Source organism: Sitophilus oryzae, unplaced genomic scaffold (genome assembly GCF_002938485.1).
Source record: "Sitophilus oryzae breed Bouriz unplaced genomic scaffold, Soryzae_2.0 scaffold_808_pilon_pilon, whole genome shotgun sequence".
NCBI classification, from domain to species: domain Eukaryota; kingdom Metazoa; phylum Arthropoda; class Insecta; order Coleoptera; family Curculionidae; genus Sitophilus; species Sitophilus oryzae.
In genome coordinates this window covers 4442371-4466513 of record NW_022147426.1, presented here as the reverse complement: position 1 = coordinate 4466513, position 24143 = coordinate 4442371, and the positions used below count along the sequence as shown (strand labels likewise).

Here is a 24143-nt window from a genome sequence, read left to right as displayed (position 1 = left end):
ATTTTTTAAAGCTTATGAAAAGATTAAGTTAATGCTTTGGGCAAAGAAACGTCGTTCTTGGCCCTATTCAAAAGCGCCAATCTTTTGGGTCAAAGTCATATTCATTTCGACTGAGAGATCCTTTTTTTCAGTGAAGGGATAACTTGGGCCCGCATAGCCAACAATAGACAACAATAAACTCAATTACAAAGAGATTGTCTAAATAATGAAAGAGGCTACATCATAATTGGTTGAATAAGTAGGAAATGTTGATAATAATAAGAGATAACATATAAATAACCTCTCAGAACTGCTCTATGTATACTGATTTCTCTGTAATTAAAACAATTTCAACAAATATTACAAATTTCCACTTACCATTGCCACTGATTAGTGAATTTCCTATGATCGATTGTTCGTTTTTCTGAGTGGGACTGGTGACTTCGACCTTGACAACTGGCGAAACGCTGGTAGTGATTTCTGCCACTTGGCAGGGATTCGAACCCGGTTCCTTTTTCACGTTGACACCCGTCCATTCGATGGGATTCGTACGGGAACAACCATTAGTGGAAATCTGCAAAAAAGACAAAAAATAAAAATAAAATATACAGGGTGTTTTTTGATCGATTCGCATTTTATTGATTTTATGGAAAGCACTGTTCATTAAAATGTTGTATCCTATGTTATAGGGCTTGTTTCTCTATACAATTTCCTGTCTCACAATGTACCGTTTGTGTCCGGGAAGGGTTCATAGTTTCATAGATGTCGATTTGCGAAGGAAATCAGTACAGGGTGGGTCAAATTCGACGCTTTTAAATGGAAACACCCTTTTCTATAGGAGATAGACAAAAACTAATATCGGTGTCTGGAGCTCGATTTTTGTCAAAAACATGATGGTGAAAACCGCATATCGATATCTGTTACCGTTTCGGAGTTACGGGGTGTTTTTTAAAAATATGCATTTTTAACAAATTGCTGTAACTTTTTTGCTATGGAAAATTTTGTAATTTTATGAAAACATTTCCAAAGCACCTTTTACGTAGAATTTAATGGTTTAAGTATATATTTTTTAAATTAATAATTTAAAATTATCAACAGAAAATTTGATTTTTATATGGGACACCCTGTATATTTTTAATTTATTGAAAAGAATTTAAAATTACCTTTCCAAAAATATAACACACTTGATATTTTCCTCGATTCCTCTTCGAGATATTAGAGTATATAAAAATTCGCCCACTTTAAATAAGTAGGCTTTGAACGGCACCGGCTGTAATGCAAAAAAATTCTGGCTGTGAGCATCAATTAAAACGAAAATGATTTTTGCTATGAGAGATGCAGAATTTTATAACAATTTAAAATATATTTAACCAACATCAACAAATTTAAACTATATCTAATAACAATAAAAATAAACAGCAAATCAAGACATGATATTTGGCTACAGGTTTTCGACATATCGACCGTCTTCTGTTATGGACAGACGGGGCAGTTTTTGAACATTTCTCGCGGAATTCATTAACTCGGTGGGGGTGAAAGATACCCTCTCATAACTGCTAAGTATTTCTAATTCTTGTCTAGATTATACGGAAGAATAAGGAACCTTTATTCTTCCGCAAATATATCCATAGGATTAAATCCATAAGCACTAAGTCAGGCGGCCTCGACGGCCAATGGGCTGGGATCTTGGTTAGCTATTCAATTATTCTTGAAATTGGCTGCAAAAATTTGCTGATAACTTCAGCGTTCAGAGGCGGTGCGTCGTCTTGCTGGAAAAATATGTTTTCGAGTTCCATTAAGGGCATATCATCGATAAGGGGTCCAAAGCCTACTAGTTAAAAGTGGCGAACTTTTAAAAATTCTGTATTTCGAAGAGAATTATAACAAAATATCAAGTGTGCTATATTTTTGGAAAGGTAATTTTAAATTCTTTTCAGTTAATTAAAAATATAGAGGGTGTCCCAAATAAAAAATCAATTTTTCTGTTGATAACTCTTAAATTATTAATTTTAAAAAAATTATACTTAAAGCATTAAATTCTACGTAAAAAGGTGCTTTGGAAATGTTTTCATAGAAATACAAAATTTTCCATAGCAAAAAAGTTACAGCGATTCATTAAAAATGCACATTTTTGAAAAACACCCCCCGTAACTCCGAAACGGTAACAGATATTGATGTGCGGTTTTCACCATCATGTTTTTGATGAAAACTGAGCTCCAGACACCGATATTAGTTATCTTCTATTTCCTATAGAAAAGGGTGTTTCCAGTTAAAAGCGTTGAATTTGACCCACCCTGTACATGTATATTATTTCATATATTTTGCATTTTATTGATTTTATGGAAAGCACTGTTGTTGTGAAACAACAAAAAAAAACAACAAAATCAATTTTTTTTCTCTAAAAATAACACCTAAATTAAAAAACTCACCTCCTGGACTTTTTTAACCGGCGAAGAACACAGGCAACTCTTCTGCTGCGCCCTTTGCAAAGAACAGCACTTTTCGTCGCATCTTTTCTCGGTTATTTGGATTTTTTTCGGGCTAGACGGGTACTCTGCCGGCTGTTGGATGATAATGTTGTTGGGGAAACCCTTGGCCAAAAGTTCCAGTTGCGCCACTGGAATTGGGGAGTACGGCGAGCCCGGAGGAGGAGTGGGAGCTCCGAAAGTGTAGCCAGTGGCGGAGAACAGCGAGTCTGAAACTATTAAAAACAACAAAATATGAATTAAAAGATTTATATGGTAGAATGATAATAGAATTGGTCAAGTGCGAGTCGGACTCGCGCACGAAGGGTTCCGTACCATTCATTATCTATACAACATTAGACAACTATATTATTATAAACTTTTTTTCCGATTTAGCTGAAATTTTGAATGCGCGTATAAATAATTTAAAAAAAAATGAAGAAACACATTACTAAAAATTGTATTAATCAATAATAAATATGTAAAAAGTAAAAATAAATATAGTGTGACCAACGGATCTGTAGCTACGGGGTATCGGCAGGGGAATGCAGTTGTAAACAAAACACGCCCAATTTCATTCATAAAATAGGCATGGGCGTACGGTGTTATATGAAAATAATGTGTATCATAAATATAATACTCAGATTAATAATTTATTTCAAAAAACTTTATGCTCTTTGAATCGTTACTGTTGAGTTAGCAGATAAACACTAAATGTTTAGTGAAAGTACTTTTTTCTTTATAAACATTTATTTAATTCCGTTTTTAGTATTTGTTCTTATACCGGCAACATACAGTGTGACCCACTCAAGACCGGGCACCCTCCATAAAATCTGTGTTTATAGTCCGATTTTGATGATTTTTTTTTCAAATATAAAGTTTCAAAAAATGTACTTTAGGGCTCGATGTCATGTTATTTCACAAAAAAATAAGGCCTACTTAATAAAGTTTTTGTGGTGAAAAATTTGCAAAATCATATTAGCGATTTTTTTTTTTTCAAAATTTGAGTACACCCCTACATTCGGCATCCCCCCAAAACAGTTCTGTACCAAAATTTCGTTTAAAAATATTAATTATTAATAATTCTGCAGTTAAATTAAATAATTCCCTATTTTTGCCAATTTAACGATGAGTTATCACGTAACCCTTGAAAAAACAATCCACAACAATGGGTTTTATTAGCTGTCAATTCTTGCAGCGTAGAATTGAATATTAATTTAATAGCACGCAGAAAAGTGTTGTATCAAGAAATATTATTTGCATTATGGAACAATTAAATATTAGGGATAAAATTGAAATTATTCGTTTAGTGGGTGATAACTATCTTCAAGCAGGAGAAGCTGCCAGAGAATTTAACAACAGACATCCCGACAGACCTGCAGTAAGTAGAAGCACGGTTCAACCAAACCAAATAAATAGAGTTTTTAATGAAACTGGTTGTGTGTCAAAATACTTACTAAAAAACAGAAGGCCGGAACATCGAATAAATAGGCAGAATGAGGAAATATTAGAATATTTTCGTAACAATCCTCGTGCAAGCATTAGAGGCGCCAGTGTTGATTTGGATATACCAAGGGAAAATATTAGGAGATGTTTGCGAACTAATAAAGTTAAACCCTTTAAACCAAAGATTTTACACACTTTGGAAAAAGGGAGATGATGTTAGACGATTAGAATTCTGCTTATAGGCTCAAGCAGAGTATTTAAATAATAGAAATTTCTTAAAAGAAATTTTATTTAGTGATGAGGCAACATTTAGTACAAACGGAGTAGTATCCTCTCAAAATTCGCGATTCTGGGCAGTCGAAAACCCTGAATGGGTGATCAATACAAGAAGACAGTATTCTCAGAAATTAAATGTGTGGTGTGGCATACTTTGATGATAGAATCATTGGTCCATATTTTTTGAGAGAAATTTGAATAGTCCAACGTTTTTGAATTTTCTGATTAATGACTTTGGGATGCAATACATAATTTACCATGCCAAACCCGTTTGAATTTAAAATTTCAATTGGACGGATCACCTGTGCATAACGCGGCAGTTGTCAGGGAATGGTTAAATGAAAATTTTGAAAATAAGTGGATAGGTCGAAATAGCCCGCTAATTGAGTGGCCACCGAGATCCCCGGACCTATTCTGTTTCTAGTATTTGTTCTTATAGCGGCAACATAGATACATTATCTGTAAAAATTTCAACTGTCTAGCAATAACGGTTCATAAGATAGACCTTTGTGACAGACGGATGGACGGACGGATAGCAAAGTCTTAGTAATAGGGTTCCTGTTTTTACCCTTAGGGTACGGAACCCTAAAAAATTAAAATAGTAAATTAAAATATATTAAGTATCTACTCTTTGATTGTCTCTCTCCTCGTCATCAGAAACAACGATGACGTCATAGAAGGGCGGAATCGCCGAATATTTCCGGTACCCGCTCACCCCTTACCCGGAAATAGCCCGTTTCGAGCGATCCCCGTCTGCGGCTGTCATATTTCTGATGTTCGTTTGTTTTCGTCATCGCCCACTACGTTCGAAATAAAAGAAAAAGGGCACAAAAGAAAAAGAAGAAGAAGACGAAAATGAAACAAGGATTGGGGGAATTGAGTATCAGGGTGGTGAGCATGGACGTTATAAATAATAGATATAGAATAAATTCACGGAAATTTTTTTTACAGAAACTTAATAATAAGGTTTGGAACTCCGCCATCTTTCCCAATTGATCAGGTCACGCAGGCTTATAGCTTACTTGAAATATAATTGATGTCCACTCCAAATCAGTAACATACTAGACATACAATAGAAATTCAATGGATAATAGTGGGCAAATTCCATAGGTATTCAAATCTAGAAAGATACTAAAACATACCGGGTGTTGCATCGTCAGACGGGACATAAGAAATCCCATGTAAACTGAAGTTCTATTGCATTCGACATAAATAGCATTTTTTAATAGTGTAGATTTGGGTATTTTTTATCCTTGTATATCCTGTTTTTTAAATGGCCCCAGAGAAGGAAATAATTTGGGGAAATATCAGGAGACCTTGCTGGCCAATTTACTGTATGATTTAGGCCAATAACGTTTCCGTTAAAACTATTGTCTAAATATTCCCGAACAGCCAGGGTACTATGTGCCGGGCAGCCATCCATTTGGTACCAAACTTCCTGATTTTCCCTAGTGGCATCATGTAAAGCAGGTAAAATATGATTTTCGAGTAGTTCCAAATAATATTCTGCATTTAAATTTCGCGTAAGAAATAATGGCCCGATAATATTGTGTCCGAATATCCCTGCCCAAACATTTACTTTCTGTGGATATTGCGTCCTTGTTTCGACAAACCTGTGTTGGTTTTCTTTGTTCCAATATCGCTAATTTTGAACATTGGGTTCATTATTTAAGGTAAACGTGCATTCGTCAGTGAAACATATGTTTTTTAAAAATTCCCTATCCATGTTTGCTCTTTCCATCATATCGAAACAAAACGCCGCCGTATTTCGTCCCCATCTCGTAGCTCTTGGTGCTTTTCATATTTGGAGGAATAGTATTTATGTCGTTTCAAAATTCGAAACGCTGTAGTGTGATCTATTCCTATTTCATCCTCAAGTTTCCTTGTGCTGATCTTTCCATCGTTCTCTTCCACGCACAATGAAACTTCCAAATCGGTATCGTTTCTTGCATCTTCTCTTTGTTCCTGCCTTGCTTCACATCTGCAGTTATTTATTAGAGTACCTTTGGTCTCAAATCTCTGGATATTCCTTGCCATTGTAGATTTTCCAGGTATCGGTCTATTCGGATACAGAGCAGCAAACATGTCCGACACCTTTTGATAACTATTTCCTTGATAATACCATTTAATCATCAATACTTTTTCTTCAGTAGTGTAATTCATGGCTAATATTTTCGATGTAGGTATGAGTTTTTAATAATAATAATAAAGCACTAAATAGATAAATTTCTGAAATGACAACTTCATTTGACAGTTATCTTTTACCTTGACTGGTGCTTATAAGTAAATACAGGAGACCAAAAACTAAAAAATGTTTTAAAATTGAAGTATATTTCGAAAAATTTGAAACCCAAAACATTTAGGCTTTCATCTAAATTAGATTTTTAAAAACTTTCTATAAACAAATTGTCTCAAAAACTTTGTCTAGATCGACAATCTATATATTTTAATGTCCATGGTGGTGACACATACTTATGTGGGAATACCGGTAGGGGAGATAGCCTCAAGAGGATGAGATTAATATAGGTTTTGTCCTTAGATCATATGTAGTTTGTAGATAAAACTTAGACCTTCCAACCCTGTCAACATATTATACAAGACATTATTATCTAATTGTTTCTTAAGCTTTTCTAGCCGCAAACTGCTGCTAGTATATTCTATTGATCTTAATTATATTTTTTAAGACATTGTGAATGATCGTAAACTCTTGAATATAAAGTATAATTGAAACAACTAATGTTTCCACTAATTTCGAGGTTCTGTAATCTAATCTTAGGATCATAATGTCTAAAAAATATAACTAAAATTAATAGAATACCCTAGCAAAAGTTTGCGTTAGTCAATCCATAGAAAAGCTTAAAAATCTGAACAACTTAATATATAAAATCGGGTGACTGACATACTGATTAATCACGATCCTGCTCAAACCACTCAACGTAAGAAGCTCAATTTTGGCATACAGGTTGATTCTAGGGTGCAGAGGTTCGATAAGAAGGGATTTTTCGAAATTCCAGTTCCAAGGGGGTGAAACCACCCCTCAAATATTACAATATTTTTTATTTAAAAAACGGTCAAGTTTCCGAAAAAACGCTTAAACACGTATATTTTATTTTGTTTTTTTATATATTTTTTGAGATTTTTTAAAAATGTATACAGGGTGTTTCGAAAAATCTGGTCATTGATTAATCACGATCCTGCTTAAAGCGCCTGACGTAAAAAGCTGATTTTTGGAAAACGGATTGACTTTAGGGTGTAGCGGTTCGATAAGAAGGGATTTTTAGAAACTCGAATTCTAAGGGGGTGAAACTATCTCTCAAATATTTAAATAATTTTTATTTAAAAACCGGTGAGTTTTTCGGAAAAACTCTTAAACACGTATATTTTATTTTGTTGTTTTACATATTTTAAGATGTTTTATAAATTTATACAGGGTGTTTCATAAAATATGACCATTGAGTAATCACGATTCTTCTTAAACTGCTTGACAATTAAAGCTGATTTTTGTCAAACGGATTGACTGTGGGGTGTAAAGGTTCGATAAGGAGGGGTTTCTCGAATCTCAAATTCCAAGAGGGTGAAAACGCCCCTCAAATGTTACAATATTTGTTATTTAAAAAACTGTTAGTTTTTCGGGAAAACGCTTGGACAAGTATAATTATTTGGTTTTTTTACATATTTTGAAATTTTTTAAAAAATCATACAGGGTCTTCCAAAAAGTTGGGTAATTTCTTAACCACGATTCTGCTTAAACTGCTTAACGTAAAAAGCTTATTTTTGGCAAACGGATTTTTCGAAAGTCAAATTCCAACGAGATGAAACTACCCCTCAAATATTACCAAGTTATATAATAATATCGCCATATTGTTTTTTCTCATGCTGACATAAAAGTGAGAAAATTTTATCCAGTTTGTATGTTAATGGAAATTCTTGCTTTGCTTTATCATCGCCATTACAAATGATTAATTCGACGCGAACGAAGTCGCGGGTACTGTTTGACCAGCGGATCTGAAGCTACGGAAGGAATGCGAGAAAAAAAAATCGATATTGCCACGTTTATCTATAAAATTGCAAAATTGCCAGACATGAACTATAAATTTAATATATTTTTATTATATATAATGTGTTTAGCATATATTCTGACGTATATTATTAAGGAATTTTAACGTAGTTCATATTGTTCGATATGTTTTATTTAATAACTTATTTCTTTCATTCTGTATAATCTGCTTTATTATGAAAGAAGTTGAAGATTTTTCAACGATATCATTAGCAAACCGGCATCGCCGCGCATGGCCGCCTATTCGTCGAACATGATTGGTCAGAGTACGTCACAGGATTTGTTACCACGCGGTTGCCATGGCTTTTACGCCATTCCTATTCGCTTGCTTTATCCCCAAACTTCACGGTCTCTTCTGAAAAGAGTAGGAATATTGAATACTATTGAAATATCCAGTGGCGGTGTAATTTTTTTGATCATTATTACTTTATTTCATTATTTTATACCGGTTATCCTAAACTTTATTCCTATATTTTTCGTATATTTGATAGTTAAGTTGTGTTTTATTATTTTGTTATCTTGTTATAATGTTTTTCGTTTCGTAGTTTTTAATTATTAATATCAAGTTTGATCGTATATTTGTGTTTTAAAATGAATAAATTTGTTAAGGGTAAGACGCTACATAGTCAGACAAGAGAAAATAATAGCTAATTTATATAGGTAAGTTAATAATAACGTGGATGAAATCTCATTTGGTTTATTTTCTTGTGTTCATAATAGGGTTTGCGATGAAGAAGCTACAGAGAGTTCGCTTTGGTGCCGCTTAAACGTAAACTTGAGCGGATATTTTTATACCGGAGTTAGCGTATCGGCTATAAAAAATTCACACAGAGAAGATAAAAAGGCTGAAAACTAACCCCGATAAAATGATATCCAGCTCTGGAAAGAAACGACCACGTGAGACTGCTGTCGAAAAGCTCGAGGACTTTTTCGAAGTGGTCAGGAATTTGATAAATAGATTTTATCTCGAATTCAAACTCGTCCCCGCAATTAGAAAGCTTTTGCAAAAATTGCAGGAAGAATCGAATTTTCCTTTTGCAGGGAAACGCTTAGGGGGTTATTAAAATCAAATGAATTTTTGGCGTAAATGTCAAAATAATGAGATAAATATTAATGGAGCGGCCCATTATATTGCAGAGAGAGATATAAATATATACGCGAAATTCGAAAATATAGCCAAGTATTATCTATTTGGATGAAACATATGGGTAGAACAAATGACCTAATCTTTAAAAACTGCTGGTGGAGCGATACAATATCTGGTGTAATGGCAATATTGGATCTACTGGTGAAGTAAAATTATATGTTTGCGCTTCCAAAGTTAACTGTTTTCAAGATTTTTTTGCTGGAAATAGTTATATCTAAAATTATGTATTATAGAAAAAATATAGTTAGTACAGATATATAAATAAATATACCTCAAGACTCAGTCTTGATCATCTGCTGATAGCGAACATGGTTAGCAATGAACATGCGTCCAGTGTAAAATTAAAAGTGTTTTGGTGTATTGTACTGATTTAGTGTTTTATTTTGCTGTGTAACACCAAAAGTTCCAACCCCCAGCTGTAATTATTTCTTCTATTATATTAACAACACAATAATAAAATGATTCAAAATATTTAAGGGAGCTTTAATAAAAGCTTTTAGTGTTTATCTGCTAACTCAACAGTAACGATTCAAACAGCATAAAGTTTTTTGAAAAAAATTATTAATCTGAGTATTATATTTATGATACACATTATTTTCATATAACACCGTACGCCCATGCCTATTTTATGAATGAAATTGGGCGTGTTTTGTTTACAACTGCATTCCCCTGCCGATACCCCGTAGCTCCAGATCCGTTGGTCACACTATACACGCTAGTTTTTCTTATAAAATACTAAGTACTGAAATTCTAACGCAAAATAAAAACACAAATCTTCTTAGTAAAAGTGGAAGCTTCTTACCTTTGTGAGCTGCGTGAAAGGTGTTCCCTGATGATTGCTGTATGTGGCCGGAGGCGAAACGTCCGATGGTGCTCGCGTGCGAGTACAGGGCGCTCCCGAAAGTCGGCCCCCCGGGGAAAAGCGAGTACACGCCGTACTTACTCAGTCCTGAGGAAGAGAGAAGAATACAGAATGAAAAACGTCGTAAAGCTGTAATCATCGAAGGTACTCTTTGATGTAACTGGCGAATCGTTTATTTCGAATAGAGAGATCAAAAAATATTAAATTTGTTCAATAAAATTATTTTACAGAAAAATCAACACAAGTTGGTGTGCGCGTCATCAAAGACGTCGAAACTATTACCAAATTAAATTTCTAATTATTTAGTAATTATAGCCATAAAATTATGAAAGTTTCAGCATTGGTAGGAAATTGTATGTATAGTCTATAAAATGAATAACTTTGAATTTTGACCGTTATTTTTTACCAACATGGCAAATATAAAATCCCTCTATCAAAAAAGTAACTGATATCCTTTAAGTATTCTTTAAATTGAGTGCCTGAACGAATCAGATAGGTAACTCTTTTTACTTTCGTGAAATAGAAAAGGAAAATAATAAAACAAGTGACAGTTCTTCCTCTTCTTGCAAAAAATCAACACGAAATGGCATATCTGTCAAAAGTAAAAATGTCATCAGCTTTTGACATTTCTAAATATCAGACCAATGCCGTCTCTAATAGAACAGCCTCGGGCGAGGTTTATGACGTCACGCTAATTAGATACGGATTAATAAATATGTTGTAGAATACATGGAAAACATAATTATTCCTCGTATTTTGGTTTTGTATTTTAAAAATGATATAGTTTACATGAAATATACATAATATACAATTAATAAATATAATATATACCTATTTATAGTAATAAATACTTTGGCAAATAAACTATGAACCATACAAATGCATCAAATGTTTTACAATATACAAATAATGAATAGGTACATAAGATAATGGATAAAATGTAAAATATATTTTAAATTTTGGGGTTTGAAAATCGATCTAATTTAACAAAAAACATTCAATATATACTAATAGTGATTTGTTATTATTTGCATTCACAAAATTTATATGTACATATATTTTGCAAGTATCAATGTTCGAAAAATTATATTTGCAAATAATACAATATCATAGAAAAAAATGCGTCAGCGATGGCTATGAAATAAAGATCGCTGTCATTTTATAATGTAAAATTATTCTGAAATTCTTGATTTTCTTGGGATTTAGGTTCGGGAAAACGCTGATTAAGTTTTCATTTGGGTTTTCATTATTTTTTTTTGGATTAAAAAAACGTTTCGGCTAACATTATAGCCTTCATCAGTGTTGTGTCATATAAAAAAAATAGTGTCGAATATAATCCAAAAAATTGCATATAAAATATTCACACCACAAACCACATAATGTTTACTGCAATTAATAAACTAATATAAACTTGTCAAAAGTTGACCACATATTTTTTTAAATTATTATTCTTAACACTAAAACTATCTACATTGACTATGGAGTACGATTTCAGCCATAGTCAAATATAAGGAATAATTATGTTAGCGTGACGTCATAAATCTCGCTCCGAGGCTGTTCTATTAGAGACTGCATTGCGTCAGCATGGCCGCAAGTTGCCTAACCTAATAAAATTAACACTAGAAAAGCCCGCGGGAACTGTCAAATTCAAAGTTATTCGTTTCACAGACTATAGAATCAGAGCATATACACTTTTAAAGGCCTTAGAAAGAGAGTAATATTATAGAAATAAAATTATGAAAACTTCACCAATTGTAGGAAATTTTATGTAGATTCAGAGAATATACTCCTTTTGATACCTCAGTTTTGTAGGAAATTTAATTTTTTGGACCCTTGTTCTCAGCTATTTTTGATGATGGTTAAAACTTCTCGAACATCTATTAAATACTGTTCTAGTAAGACAGAACTACAATGATCTATATTTTCTTATTTCTACGCCTTTTACTTAGTAAATAACAGCAGTTTTAACAAAATCGATGACATGACAAAAATGTATTACTTTTATTCCACATATTTAAAAGTAATAATATTATAAATAAATTTACTTTTAATATAAATTTTAATTGCTAGAAATACGTTGATATAAAAAATACATAAAAAAAAATACTAACCCTCTGTAGAAAATGTAGTGGCCGAGGGAGCCGGTGCGGGGGCCAGTGGCCACAAGCCCCCCCTCTGCGTTGACCCCCCCGGCCCGGCGGCGCTGCCCAACATGGCGCTGTCGGAGAGCGGCCACCCCAGGCCGCCAAATTGCGATCTGCAACAAAAACATGATTTTTAATCGATCATTTGTATCTATGTATATGAAAAGTTATTAAGTTCCTATAAATTTATTGATAATTCTCTTAAAATTTCTTGGTGGAATGTCAAACCTTGCCATACTTTTACAGGTATTCTCAACAAAGATTACAGATTGAGGGTGCAAGTTAATTACTGCGACCAGGGTTGGGTAGGTAAAAAATTAATTTTCTACACCAACAAATTTTCTACATTTTTACTCTGCTGTTGAGCAGAGTAAAGGGTTGATACTAGTGATGTTGGTAGCGAATATTTCCATTCGAATTTTGCAGGAAATTTCAGAAATTTCCGAAATGTTCGGTCCCAAAATCGCGAATATTCGCAAAAATCCGAATTTTGCAAGAAATTTCTTTTCAAAATTCAAGACATTGAGCAAAAATTTAACGAAAGTGTATCAAGTATGCCGATTCTTAAGTCAGAAGAAAAAGAATGCTTCTCCGGCTTACAAAATAAAAAACCTATGGCTCTTGAACCAATGCATTTTGCCGCGAATCTCTTGGACCCCTGTTTCCTGGGAGAGCACCTTAACAATGAAGAACACATAGCCGCTATGGAATTTATCAACAATATCACCAACAATCATCCTCAGTTTGTCAATAATAAGCCATTTTTACAGATGTAACAAATTATTGCGCCAAATCGGGTTTATGGGCTCTCGACTACGTTTGGATGTCAGTTAAAAATGTAGACTGTCTAAGTTGGTGGCAAGCAATGTGTAAAAATACTCAGTTGAAATATTTAGCTGTTGCTCTGCTGTCTTTACCAACGTCATCTGCAGCCACAGAGAGAAGTTTCAGTACTTACAGTTTTATCCATACTAAAAAAGGAATCGCTTAACTGCACGAAGAGCCGGTAAAATAATGTTCGTAGCTCATAACAATAAATTATTACTACAAAAAGAAAAAGTGGATAGGGAGCATGATATTCAACAACATGAAATTCCTCCAGAACCACTAGAAGAACTCGTGGAGGTAGAGGTCCATCCTTCAGAATCAGAACCAGATGATACATCAAATATATCTGATTTGGAAATAGAAACTGACGAAGACAGTACTACTACTACTATAATACCCTATGAAGATGGAACCAGCTCGGGGCCTGAAAGTATTCCCGAATAGAATAATTTAGTTATTTGTGTTTTATGTTTTTAAATTTATATTTCGTGCTTTTTTGTTTTTTTTTAATTCATAGTAATAGTTCGTGGTTTATGCACAAAATACAAATGTTACCAAATGATTTTTGTTATGGGTTATGTTTATGACTTTAATGGATTATGTATTGTTTATTAAAAATGTAACAACTAATATTATGTTTATTGTTTTTTTTTTCACTTACATGTTGGTATCAAATGTCTATTTAATTTATTTTTTTTGTATCGACAAAAAATATATAAAATTGTAAAATTTCCTAATATTTCATAAATTTCCGAAAGTTTCAGAAATTTGCTGCAACAATCAAAAATTTCTGAAATATTAACATCACTAGTTGATACACATAACAAAAAATGATGGTTTAATTATTATTACTGGGTCCCGAAAGTACCAAAAATAACGGTATCTTGAGTGCCGAGTACCGGTTCTTTGAAAAAGAACAAAAAAGCTCAAAAGAACCGGGAATTACCGGTAAAATGTATGGAGGTTTACTTATTTCTCTGATGTTAAAACACTTTTCTAACCAGGAAAAAAGGAATTTAAAACGAAAATTTCGAAAATCTAAAACGAAAAAAGTTACGTAATTTATAATTTTTATCACAGAATCTGCTGCTTCGATTGGCAATGCCCTATTACGTTTAATGACAGTGGAGACTCAACCCAAATTACAAGCTTCGAATACTTATTAATCCCTTCCCTTTTCTTGTCGTTCTCTTTTCCGTCCGAGCGAGTATTTCTCGAATTATAATTATTATTCCGAAGATTATAACAATTTTCGACCGTAATTGCAAAGAAAGCTTTGTTTTTCTTTTTAATCGATGTTTCCTGAGCCGAAGAAATTTGCTTGTGTCATTAAAAATTTGTTGCTTATTAAAAACGGTATTGATTGAAAAGACCTCCGCGTTAAAATTAATATACAGGGTGTGTCTTGAATAGGTGCAAGTATTACAGGTGGGGGTTGGAACCTTTGCGGATTACCTGCGGATTAAAACAAGCTTTTAACTTGTTTGTATAGGCTTGGTACATTTCACTTGATTTGAACAAATTCCGACGGCAGCGCTTCAACGGAAAAAATCAGAAATTATCAGTATATAGTTCACAGTTGGTCTCACTAAAATATGATCGCATTAAAATAATATTGAAATCGTGGTTTTGTCATAATATTTTAGTTTTTTGCTAGTGCAGTTACCGAGACTATAAAACACTCAGGTATGAGAGGTTTGTGTGATGTAACGCTGTTTAATTTTGTTCTTAATTTTGTCATGGGCATCCACCGTCCATAAAATGCAGGGCAGCACAGTCGACCATGCAGTAGTGTATTTGGGCTCAAAATTGTTTGAGGAAGGGCAAGCATACGTGGCTCTAAGTCGAGTCAAGTCTCTGGAAGGGCTATGTATTGAGGAATTAGATTGTAATAAATTATCAGGTAAAAAACCATGTAATAATGATGCACTAAATGAATTAAATAGAATGAGGAATATTCGGTAGGCATTTCCGTTAAATACTAAAAACTAGAAAATAAAAAATCGGTAAAATTTTTTTTAAGTTAAACGGTTTTATCATATGTGCACTGAAAACTAGAAAATAATAATAACAATTAGGTATTTTGAACTTCTAGTTCAGAAATATTTTAGTACTAGGCAGAATAGCTTTTAGGCATATTAGACTAAAATAAAAACGTGGGGCCCATTAACTATTGCTGTAATACTTTCTTCTATACTAAGTGTGGATTGCATCGACTTACTATAATCGTAACTGGAGATTTTGACAATCAATAACCAGCCGTGGCGGCTTCACCAGCGAACGCCGAGCTCATGATCTACCAAAGTATAAAGATATGCTTTGCCATAGGTAGGATTTCAGAGGGGCCCACGTTTTTATTTTAGTCTAATATGCCTAAAAGCTATTCTGCCTAGTACTAAAATATTTCTGAACTAGAAGTTCAAAATACCTAATTATTATTATTATTTTCTAGTTTTCAATGCACATAAGATAAAACCGTTTAACTTAAAAGTTTTTTTACCGATTTTTTTTTCTAGTTTTAGTATTTAACGGAAATGCCTACCGAATATTCCTCATTCTATTTAATTCATTTAGTGCATCATTATTAGATGGTTTTTTACCTGATAATTTATTACAATCTGACGCTCAGGTGTTTCTGACGCTAACAACTCTCTCTGTCTGTCGCGTTCTGATGCTAGCCTAGACTCATGACGCTCAGGTGGTTCTGACGCTAACAACTCTCTTTGTCTCTCTCGTTGTGATGCCAGCCTAGACTCATGACGCTCAGGTGTTTCTGCCGCTAACAACTCTCTCTGTTTGACACGTTGTGATGCTAGCCTGGACTCATGACGCTCAGGTGTTTCTACCAGCTGCCTTTGCCTCTCACGTTGTGCTATTAACCTGGCATCATGTTGCTCAGGTGTTTCTGTTGCTAACCGTTCTCTTCGTTTCTGTAGTCGACTATAGGTTTCATTTTCACTTTCTTTTGCACGTTTCGTTCTATACTTTTCTTTCGCCTTTTTGAGCCTTCTTTTTCGTTGTGTAGCAGTTTCGTTTTTATTTTTGTTTGTTTTTTTTATTTATTGTTTCCATGTTGTTCCCATGAGTAATTATTAGTACCAAATTTCAGATCAATCTGACAACAGGAAGGTACTTAAATTTCAATTTCTAATTTTGACCCAAATAAATAAACAAATAAATACCGTACGGGTCGAGCTAAATAAAACCGTTTAATAAAAATGGATTCAAGCAGTTCGACGAAACAAGTGAGTAAACAAAGTGCCCGTTACGTAATCAAAAAAATAAATAGACATACTATGAGAGGATAAAATATAATTTGAAATATTAAAGATCGCGCACACTATACCTACACGGACCAGTACGGACCAGCACAGCACAAACCTGCATCCTGCATGACATCGCACACTTTACCGTCACAGACCAGCAACATAAGCGAGAGTTTCGAAAAAAGTACAGTTGTCAAGGCTCAACTACTAGAGCGTGCAACATAGAAGTATTGAAAATGAGTAGTTCAGAGTAAGAAATTATTATTTTAGCCATGTTGTGTGAAGAAGAGGAGGAAGAGAAGGAAGCTAAGAAAAAAAGAAGATTTTGGGTTCACCCTATAAATCAAAAGAGAAAGCAATATGGCGAATTTCATCATTTGTTTCCTGAATTAAAAAGATTCGAAGAAAAGTTTTTCCAATATTTTCGAATGTGACAAATCAAATTTGATTATTTTTTTTTGCTATCGACTCCCATATTGCATCTTTTCTTTCTTGGTCTCTATATATAAAATGCTTGGCTCGTATCGCACAGCTCTGGATACTTTTGTACCAGTAAAATAAGCTTTTCTTCATTCATATTTAAAACGATTTAAAGGTTCGAACAAAAATAAACGAAATCTAACCTACTTCATGCGACTTGAGCCAGCTAGCGTACTCGAAATACTGACAAACCCTTCAATATTTGCATGTTTGTGGAGGTGTGCTGGTTCGCCGGTGCGCACATTAGGTCGGACCAGCACGACCAGGCATAAATATTGCCGGTCGTATTTGTCCCTGACCGACACGACCTGTTTTGACGGTCGTGGCTTGTGGCGGTACGTGCTGGTACTGGTCTAGTGTGCTCTACTCTATTAAATAACACGGTCACCTTCACCGGTAGATTTTACTGGTCTGGTCCGTGCCGGTCCGTGCAGGTATAGTGTGCGCGATCTTTTAGTGGTATACTTTTTTTAATCAACTAGTGATTAAATGTTTTATGAACATCTTCTGAAATTATAATGATGTACCTTTAAAAAATTTCGTTATAGCCGAAATAGCCCCAATTATGACCCCACTAGCAAAACCGGTGATTAAAACTATGCTCGCTACCGTAGTTGAACTAATCTAAAAAGTTTTTTTTACTGGAATAATAAATTATAATACAAGTTAGATATTTTGAAGATATCAGAATATTTACTTTTTTATTTTTACTTCTAGAATTTTCACAAATTATACTTCCTAACATTTTTAGAATAATTAAATAATACATTTTTCGTATACTCGCTATTTCAATCCGTGTATTTGTATATGCTAGTTTTTTACGATATTCTCCGATGGTGGCAGCACCGGCGGAGAATGCATCAAGCCTGTATTAGATAAGTTATTTTCTAATCATTATGAATGAACCCGCAAAACAACGTACTTTTTCTTTACGCTAAAATATGTCTGCAGAAAACATAATTACGTTAACATTTTTTACATTCATTTCGGTTCTTAAATTTAGCGTAAATGTATCAAAATTCCCGTAAAGTGAGACCAATTTGGTTCTACGCGAAAAAACCCAGAAACAATAGAATATCGTTCGTGCAAAACGACTTTTGTACGGCGGCATCTGAGTTGGCCGCGTCTGTGAAAAAAAATGAGATGCGGTTTTTGCAAGAAATCGTATCTACTGTATACCCCTAGTATCGAATTGATACGGTGAACATTTTTTAAGGGACTCGTGTATTGGATTCCCTAATGATTTTAGAAGAAACTTTTAATGGAACTTTGTAAGTACTGATGGATTAGATCAGGCTACCTATCAAGTTGTCGACCGATGATTTTATCACTGTCAAATGTAATTTGTTGTGCTGCCTACACTACTACCACAGATTAGGTATCCTATAAGTATACAGATAAAAATCTTGTCCCTAATTCGTGGTACGAAAATTGTTTTTTATGACGATGTGCAAACGAGTAAAATTTCCTGTGCGCAAAAATAAACGCGCGTAAAATAACAATAACCAGCGTAATAGAGAGATATCGCTAAACCGAATAGCGTGCATGGACGTTAATAAGGCCAGGTGTTAGTTCCTTTACGTGAGGTGGTATTAACTCTCTTCATTTATAGTTATCGGCTAACTTAACCTAACTTTGAATTTAAAACTTTGAAATTGTTTTGTTTACTAGGTATTTTAAAACTAAAGGGCTAAAGTGCTTATTTCCAGTGCTTTATTGTTCAACGTCTGCCAGTGGGTTTAGGGCAACAAAAGCAACAAATTCTCTTAGAAGGGCTAAGTCGCCATCTGCTGTAAACCTCAGCCTCTTTATAGGTTCTTTAAAATTGGAAGAGGTGGAATCCATATTCTGTGCCATATTTATTTAATTAAAACCCTTGTATATGAATTTTTAAAGTAGCTCAACCTAAGACGTTTATGGATGTAAAGCACCAGATGGCGGGGCGTATTTCACGGTCTTTTACTACAGAAAAATATTTTTTGTTACTCTGAATTTTGAAGCGACCAATAAAAACAGAGAAAATAAAAATCGATAATTTTCGGACTGTGCCAATTGGTTACTAATCGCCCAGATACTTTTTGTCTATTAGTTATACTATAAAAGCTGGTAATTATACAATTCGACCATTGTAAATACCCGACAAATTCCGCAAGGCCGACGAGGCCGATGCTTTTCACTGATAAGAAAAAAAAATGTTTGTTTAGATAATTTTCGAGATATTTTTTCTTTCTGAATGCACATTTTTAAAGTATTTTATATTCTTTGTCCGCTTGATCTATTATACTGGTCGCACGTATCGAAGTTCTGTTTCTTCTAGTTTTAAAAAATGTTCTTATTTCTTTGTAGTTGTAGTGGTTGTGGTGTAAAATTAGATTAATTTTATTAAGTATAATTATAATGTTTAGTGTAGAATACCAGAAATAGTTTAGTAGTGTTTTTATAGTTTATTTATTTTGTAGTTATAAGTAGTAGGTGAAGGGATAATTTGGTTATTTTTTTCTTTTTTGATTAATTAGTAAGTTTGATAATTTTTTCAGTGTAGAATACAAGAAGTAGTTGTGTAGTGTTTTTATAAGAGATTATATTAGTTTATTTTGTAGATGAGTAGTAGGTGAAGGTATTTGGGTATTTTTTCTTTTTGTTTTTCTTCTGATTGTAGTAATTCTATTAAGTATTGTGATAGATACACTATATCTTCCTTCAACTTCGTTGAAAAGTGCGTTATCATATAATTTTGGTTTTCTGGTAGTAGAATCGAAAAAAAAATCTGATTAAATTTATTTTAAATGAAATTAATCAAGTCTTATTAATAAAATTAATCTAGTCAAATAATAATAGTTAGTTTCTAAATACTATACAGCGTGAGTTTCCTACGATGTTCTCTGTGGGTATCTCGGAAACTACTGGAGATAGAGAGTCGGTTGGTTAAATGGGGAAAGAATTGCAGTTTTGTGGAGTCATAAATATGCGCCTTTCGGATTTTTCGGAGAAGTTCAAGGCTTACTAGATATTTCGAAAAAAACAAATTTTGGCTATTTCAAAATTTGTCTCTAATTCCATTATAATCTACCGTATGATCGAATAAAAACGGCGTCAACGATGGCTATGAAATGAAGATCGCTGTCATTTTATATGTAAAATTATATGGGAAATATCATCGATCGTCATTTCATAGCCATCGCTGACGCCCTTTTTATTCGATCATACGGTATTTTAGACAAAAAGTTTTCAGATAAAAGTTGTAGATAATCACATACCTAATGAGTTTGTGTTTCCTGTTTTTTTCTTCTAAAGCCTGTCATTTTTGACATATGACACAAACATTATGTTTCTTTTAAATGGTTGTTGATTATATATAGTTGGCCATGACTTCATAAAAAGCGCCATTTTTTTAAGCTTTTCAGCGATATAGGTATAATATGTTTTTTTTTCGAAAAATTACAAGTTATAGCCAATTCTTTTCTTTCTTGGCTAATTTCCATACCAATAATACCATGCCAATTAGTTGGCATCAAAAATGTAAAAAGTTTTATGTTTTCAAAAAAAATATCGTAAAATTCGTAAAACACTCAATTTAGAATAAAATAATCTAAGAATGAAATGATTCTTTCATAAACCTGCATTAAATCAAATTAAAATAGGTCTGCAACTTTTTTTTAGATATTAATCAACAGCAATTAGCATTATCATAAATTATTTTAAATAATGTACCAACATATCGAAATAATAATTTCTTTGTTAATACGGTTTAGAATTCCAAACCGTATTAAATAACAGGCAAAAATAATCCACAATTTACAATAAAATAAAAGTTTCGTTTAAATTTCTTAATCAGCTGATCACTATTAAAGTTCGCAGAAACGCGGGCTATATTATTACATTACTCTGAGGAAAATAACGAAAATAATCGATATTTTTGACTCCGCCCCGAAAAGTTCACTATTTGTCCTCCAGTTGGCAGCACATTTTGTCTAGTCGGTTGACCAACTTTAAAAATATATAAACAAGGTTAAAACTAATCCCAGCTACTTAAATATCAAATTACCTAATAGAACTAAAGTAATAATTCAAAACAATTCAAATATAACCTAAAATAAAAGATCTCGCCGGCCGGCCCCGCGGTTGTCAAATACCCGCACATGCCATTTTAGAAATAGCGCTTGGTGTAATTGATCCGCAAATTACGTCAGGCGGTAACGTTATTAGCGGTTGTTGCGTTAAAAATTGACTCGCGCATATCGTAACCATGATAAGGTACGCGTAAATACTGCATGACGCTATTCGGTTTTCCGATATCTCTCTAATAAATGTGCCGGTCAGGCGCTGTGCACAATTTTAGAGGCCATAAGTGGGCGTGCTATGTGCACAGACTAGTAACCTAACGAGTGCCCGATTCCGAAAATTGGAACCACGAAAATCAATAAAGAAAAAACAAAGTTCATAATCTGTATAATCTGTGTTGCTACGTTACAGTGCCTACGGTTAGTATCCCGAAATGCATTTGGTAATTTAAAATTTATTCGAATTAGGCAAAAGCTCTAAAGTATAGAAACTATAATTTAATATTCACAAAATCATAGGTTGACAACTTAAGGTCATTTGCCTGACCAATTCAGTTTCAATTTAAAAATAAATGCCGTTTTTCTTAAATTATTTAAAATCGGCTTGTTCAAAATTATTCATATTTGGCATGTACATATATTCAACATACGCAGACCTTCAAAAAAACTATTTACGACTTTAAAATCAAGAGGAAAGCCAATATTTGGACAGTTCAAAATTTGTATGCGATTTCCTATGTTTCCAGCCTTGATTGTCCCACCCGGAATATGTTATATTTTTTGGCTAGAACATTACTAATTTGAAAAAAAAAACAGTTTAAAATATCAAAACAACTTAATAAAAAAACATTATAAAAATAATAATCTTATCAACTTTCTTAATAAACGACTACTTAGTATTTTTCTTTTCGAAAAAACTCCCTATAGAGAAAGTCAAACAAAATATGATTTAAATAAGTAAACAAACAAACTAAAAATAACCGTTTTCACCGATAAGTGTTTTATTTTTAGCCAATCAATAACGACATTTACCTACAAATTGAGTAATTTAAATGTTTTCAGTTTCGGTGTTATATTTTTTTCTGTTAAAAATCAGTGGCGCGCATGTTTTTTTTTTGAAAGATATTCCAGTGATAACCTATATGCACGTCCCTGGTGAATTTATCGACACTTTTTTTAGCATTAAAATATGTATCGAAAAATTATTAAGACTTTTAACACCCAGTAGCTACAAAACAAAGCAGAATCGGACCTATGTTGATATGAAAAATAAATCATATTTTTACGTGAAGAATAATCTCCCCACGAAAGATGGCACATGTTTTTTGAAACACCCTGTATACACAGATTTGGGAAAGATTTTGACAGAAAATACAATTATTTGCCTATAGATCACTATCACTATCCCTATCAGGTCCTCCCGTTGAATTATAATTTCATTGCATTTGACTTAATGATCACTCTGTATACGAAAATTCACTACTTACATACCGGGTGTTGCATCGTCGAGCGGGACATAGGAAATCCCATGTAAATTTTAATGGGCTCAATTATTGGCTTCCCTAATTATTTTAGAGAATAATTCTATTTAGGTTTATTGAAGAGCACTAAAACCCACATTCAAAAGAATAACTTTAGATATTTTTGATTAGCTCGTTTACGAGTTATCGCCGATTTCTTTTTAAATACTTCTCCTTTCTTATGGCCCTGTATTTACTTATGAGCACCAGTCAAGGTAAAAGATAACTGTCAAATGGAGTTGTCATTTCAGAAATTTACCTATTTAGTGCTTTATTATTATTATTAAAAACTCATACCTACATCGAAAAAATTAGCCATGAATTACACTACCGAAGAAAAAGTATTGATGATTAAATGGTATTATCAAGGAAATAGTTATCAAAAGGTGTCGGACATGTTTGCTGCTCTGTATCCGAATAGACCGATACCTGGAAGATTTGAGACCAAAGGTACCCTAATACATAACTGCAGATGTGAAGCAAGGCAGGAACAAAGAGAAGAGGCAAGAAATGATACCGATTTGGAAGTTTTATTGTGCGTGGAAGGGAACGATGGAAAGATCAGCACAAGGAAACTTGAGGATGAAATAGGAATAGATCACACTACAGCGTTTCGAATTTTGAAACGACATAAATACTATTCCTTCAAATATGAAAAGCACCAAGAGCTAGAGATCTGCACGGGCCGGGTAGCCCGAACGGGCCTCAGGCCAGGCCCGGCCCGAACATGGGCCACGGGCCGGGCCGTTTTCGCACTGTCAATAGGGGTCGGGCCTCGGGCCGGGCCGGTTCCGCACTTTAAATAAACACAACTTTGCTTCTGTACATGTTTTTGAGACACCCTGTATTATAATAGGTGTTTTTAGGCTATGTTTTTGTGAAATTGATAGATTGTCGATTGATAGATTGGAATCGACAAAGAAGTACTTGGAATAATTGTAATTGAAAGGATTTTTGTAATTTTATTTTGATCATTTTATTTTAATGGGAAACGGGCCGGACTAGTTTAGGAATAGATTTCCACAAAGCGGGCCGAATTTTGAAACGACATAAATACTATTTCTTCAAATATGAAAAGCACCAAGAGCTACGTGCAGATATCTACCAAGAGCTACGAGATATTTGATATGATGGAAAGAGCATACACGGATAGGGAATTTTTAAAAAACATATGTTTCACTGACAAATGCACGTTTACCTTAAATAATGAACCCAATGTTCAAAATTATCGATAATGGAACAAAGAAAACCAACACAGGTTTGTCGAAACAAGGACGCAAAATCCACAGAAAGTAAATGTTTGGGCAGGAATATTCGGACACAATATTATCGGGCCATTATTTCTTAGGCGAAATTTAAATGCAGAATATTATTTGGAACTACTCGAAAATCATATTTTACCTGCTTTACATGATGCCGCTAGGGAAAATCAGGAAGTTTGGTACCAAATGGATGGCTGCCCGGCACATAGTACCCTGGCTGTTCGGGAATATTTAGACAATAGTTTTAACGGAAACGTTATTGGCCTAAATCATACAGTAAATTGGCCAGCAAGGTCTTCTGATATTTCGCCCAATGATTTTTTTTCTCTGGGGCCATTTAAAAAACAGGA

General features: G+C 33.6%; 1 protein-coding gene across 2 annotated transcripts in view; it reads right to left on the bottom strand.

The window, feature by feature from the left end:
* The window catches only part of LOC115888751 (protein winged eye), an 87926-nt gene that overhangs the window by 43549 nt on the left and 20234 nt on the right, over nt 1-24143 (bottom strand). For both annotated transcript variants that reach the window (XM_030908587.1, XM_030908589.1), the window contains exons 2-5: nt 12344-12489; nt 10173-10319; nt 2409-2680; nt 358-553 (exon numbers count right to left, since the gene is read on the bottom strand). In XM_030908587.1, the coding sequence (XP_030764447.1) occupies nt 358-553; nt 2409-2680; nt 10173-10319; nt 12344-12446 (718 nt within the window). In that variant the 5' untranslated portion in view covers nt 12447-12489. The remainder of the gene's footprint in view (nt 1-357; nt 554-2408; nt 2681-10172; nt 10320-12343; nt 12490-24143) is intronic.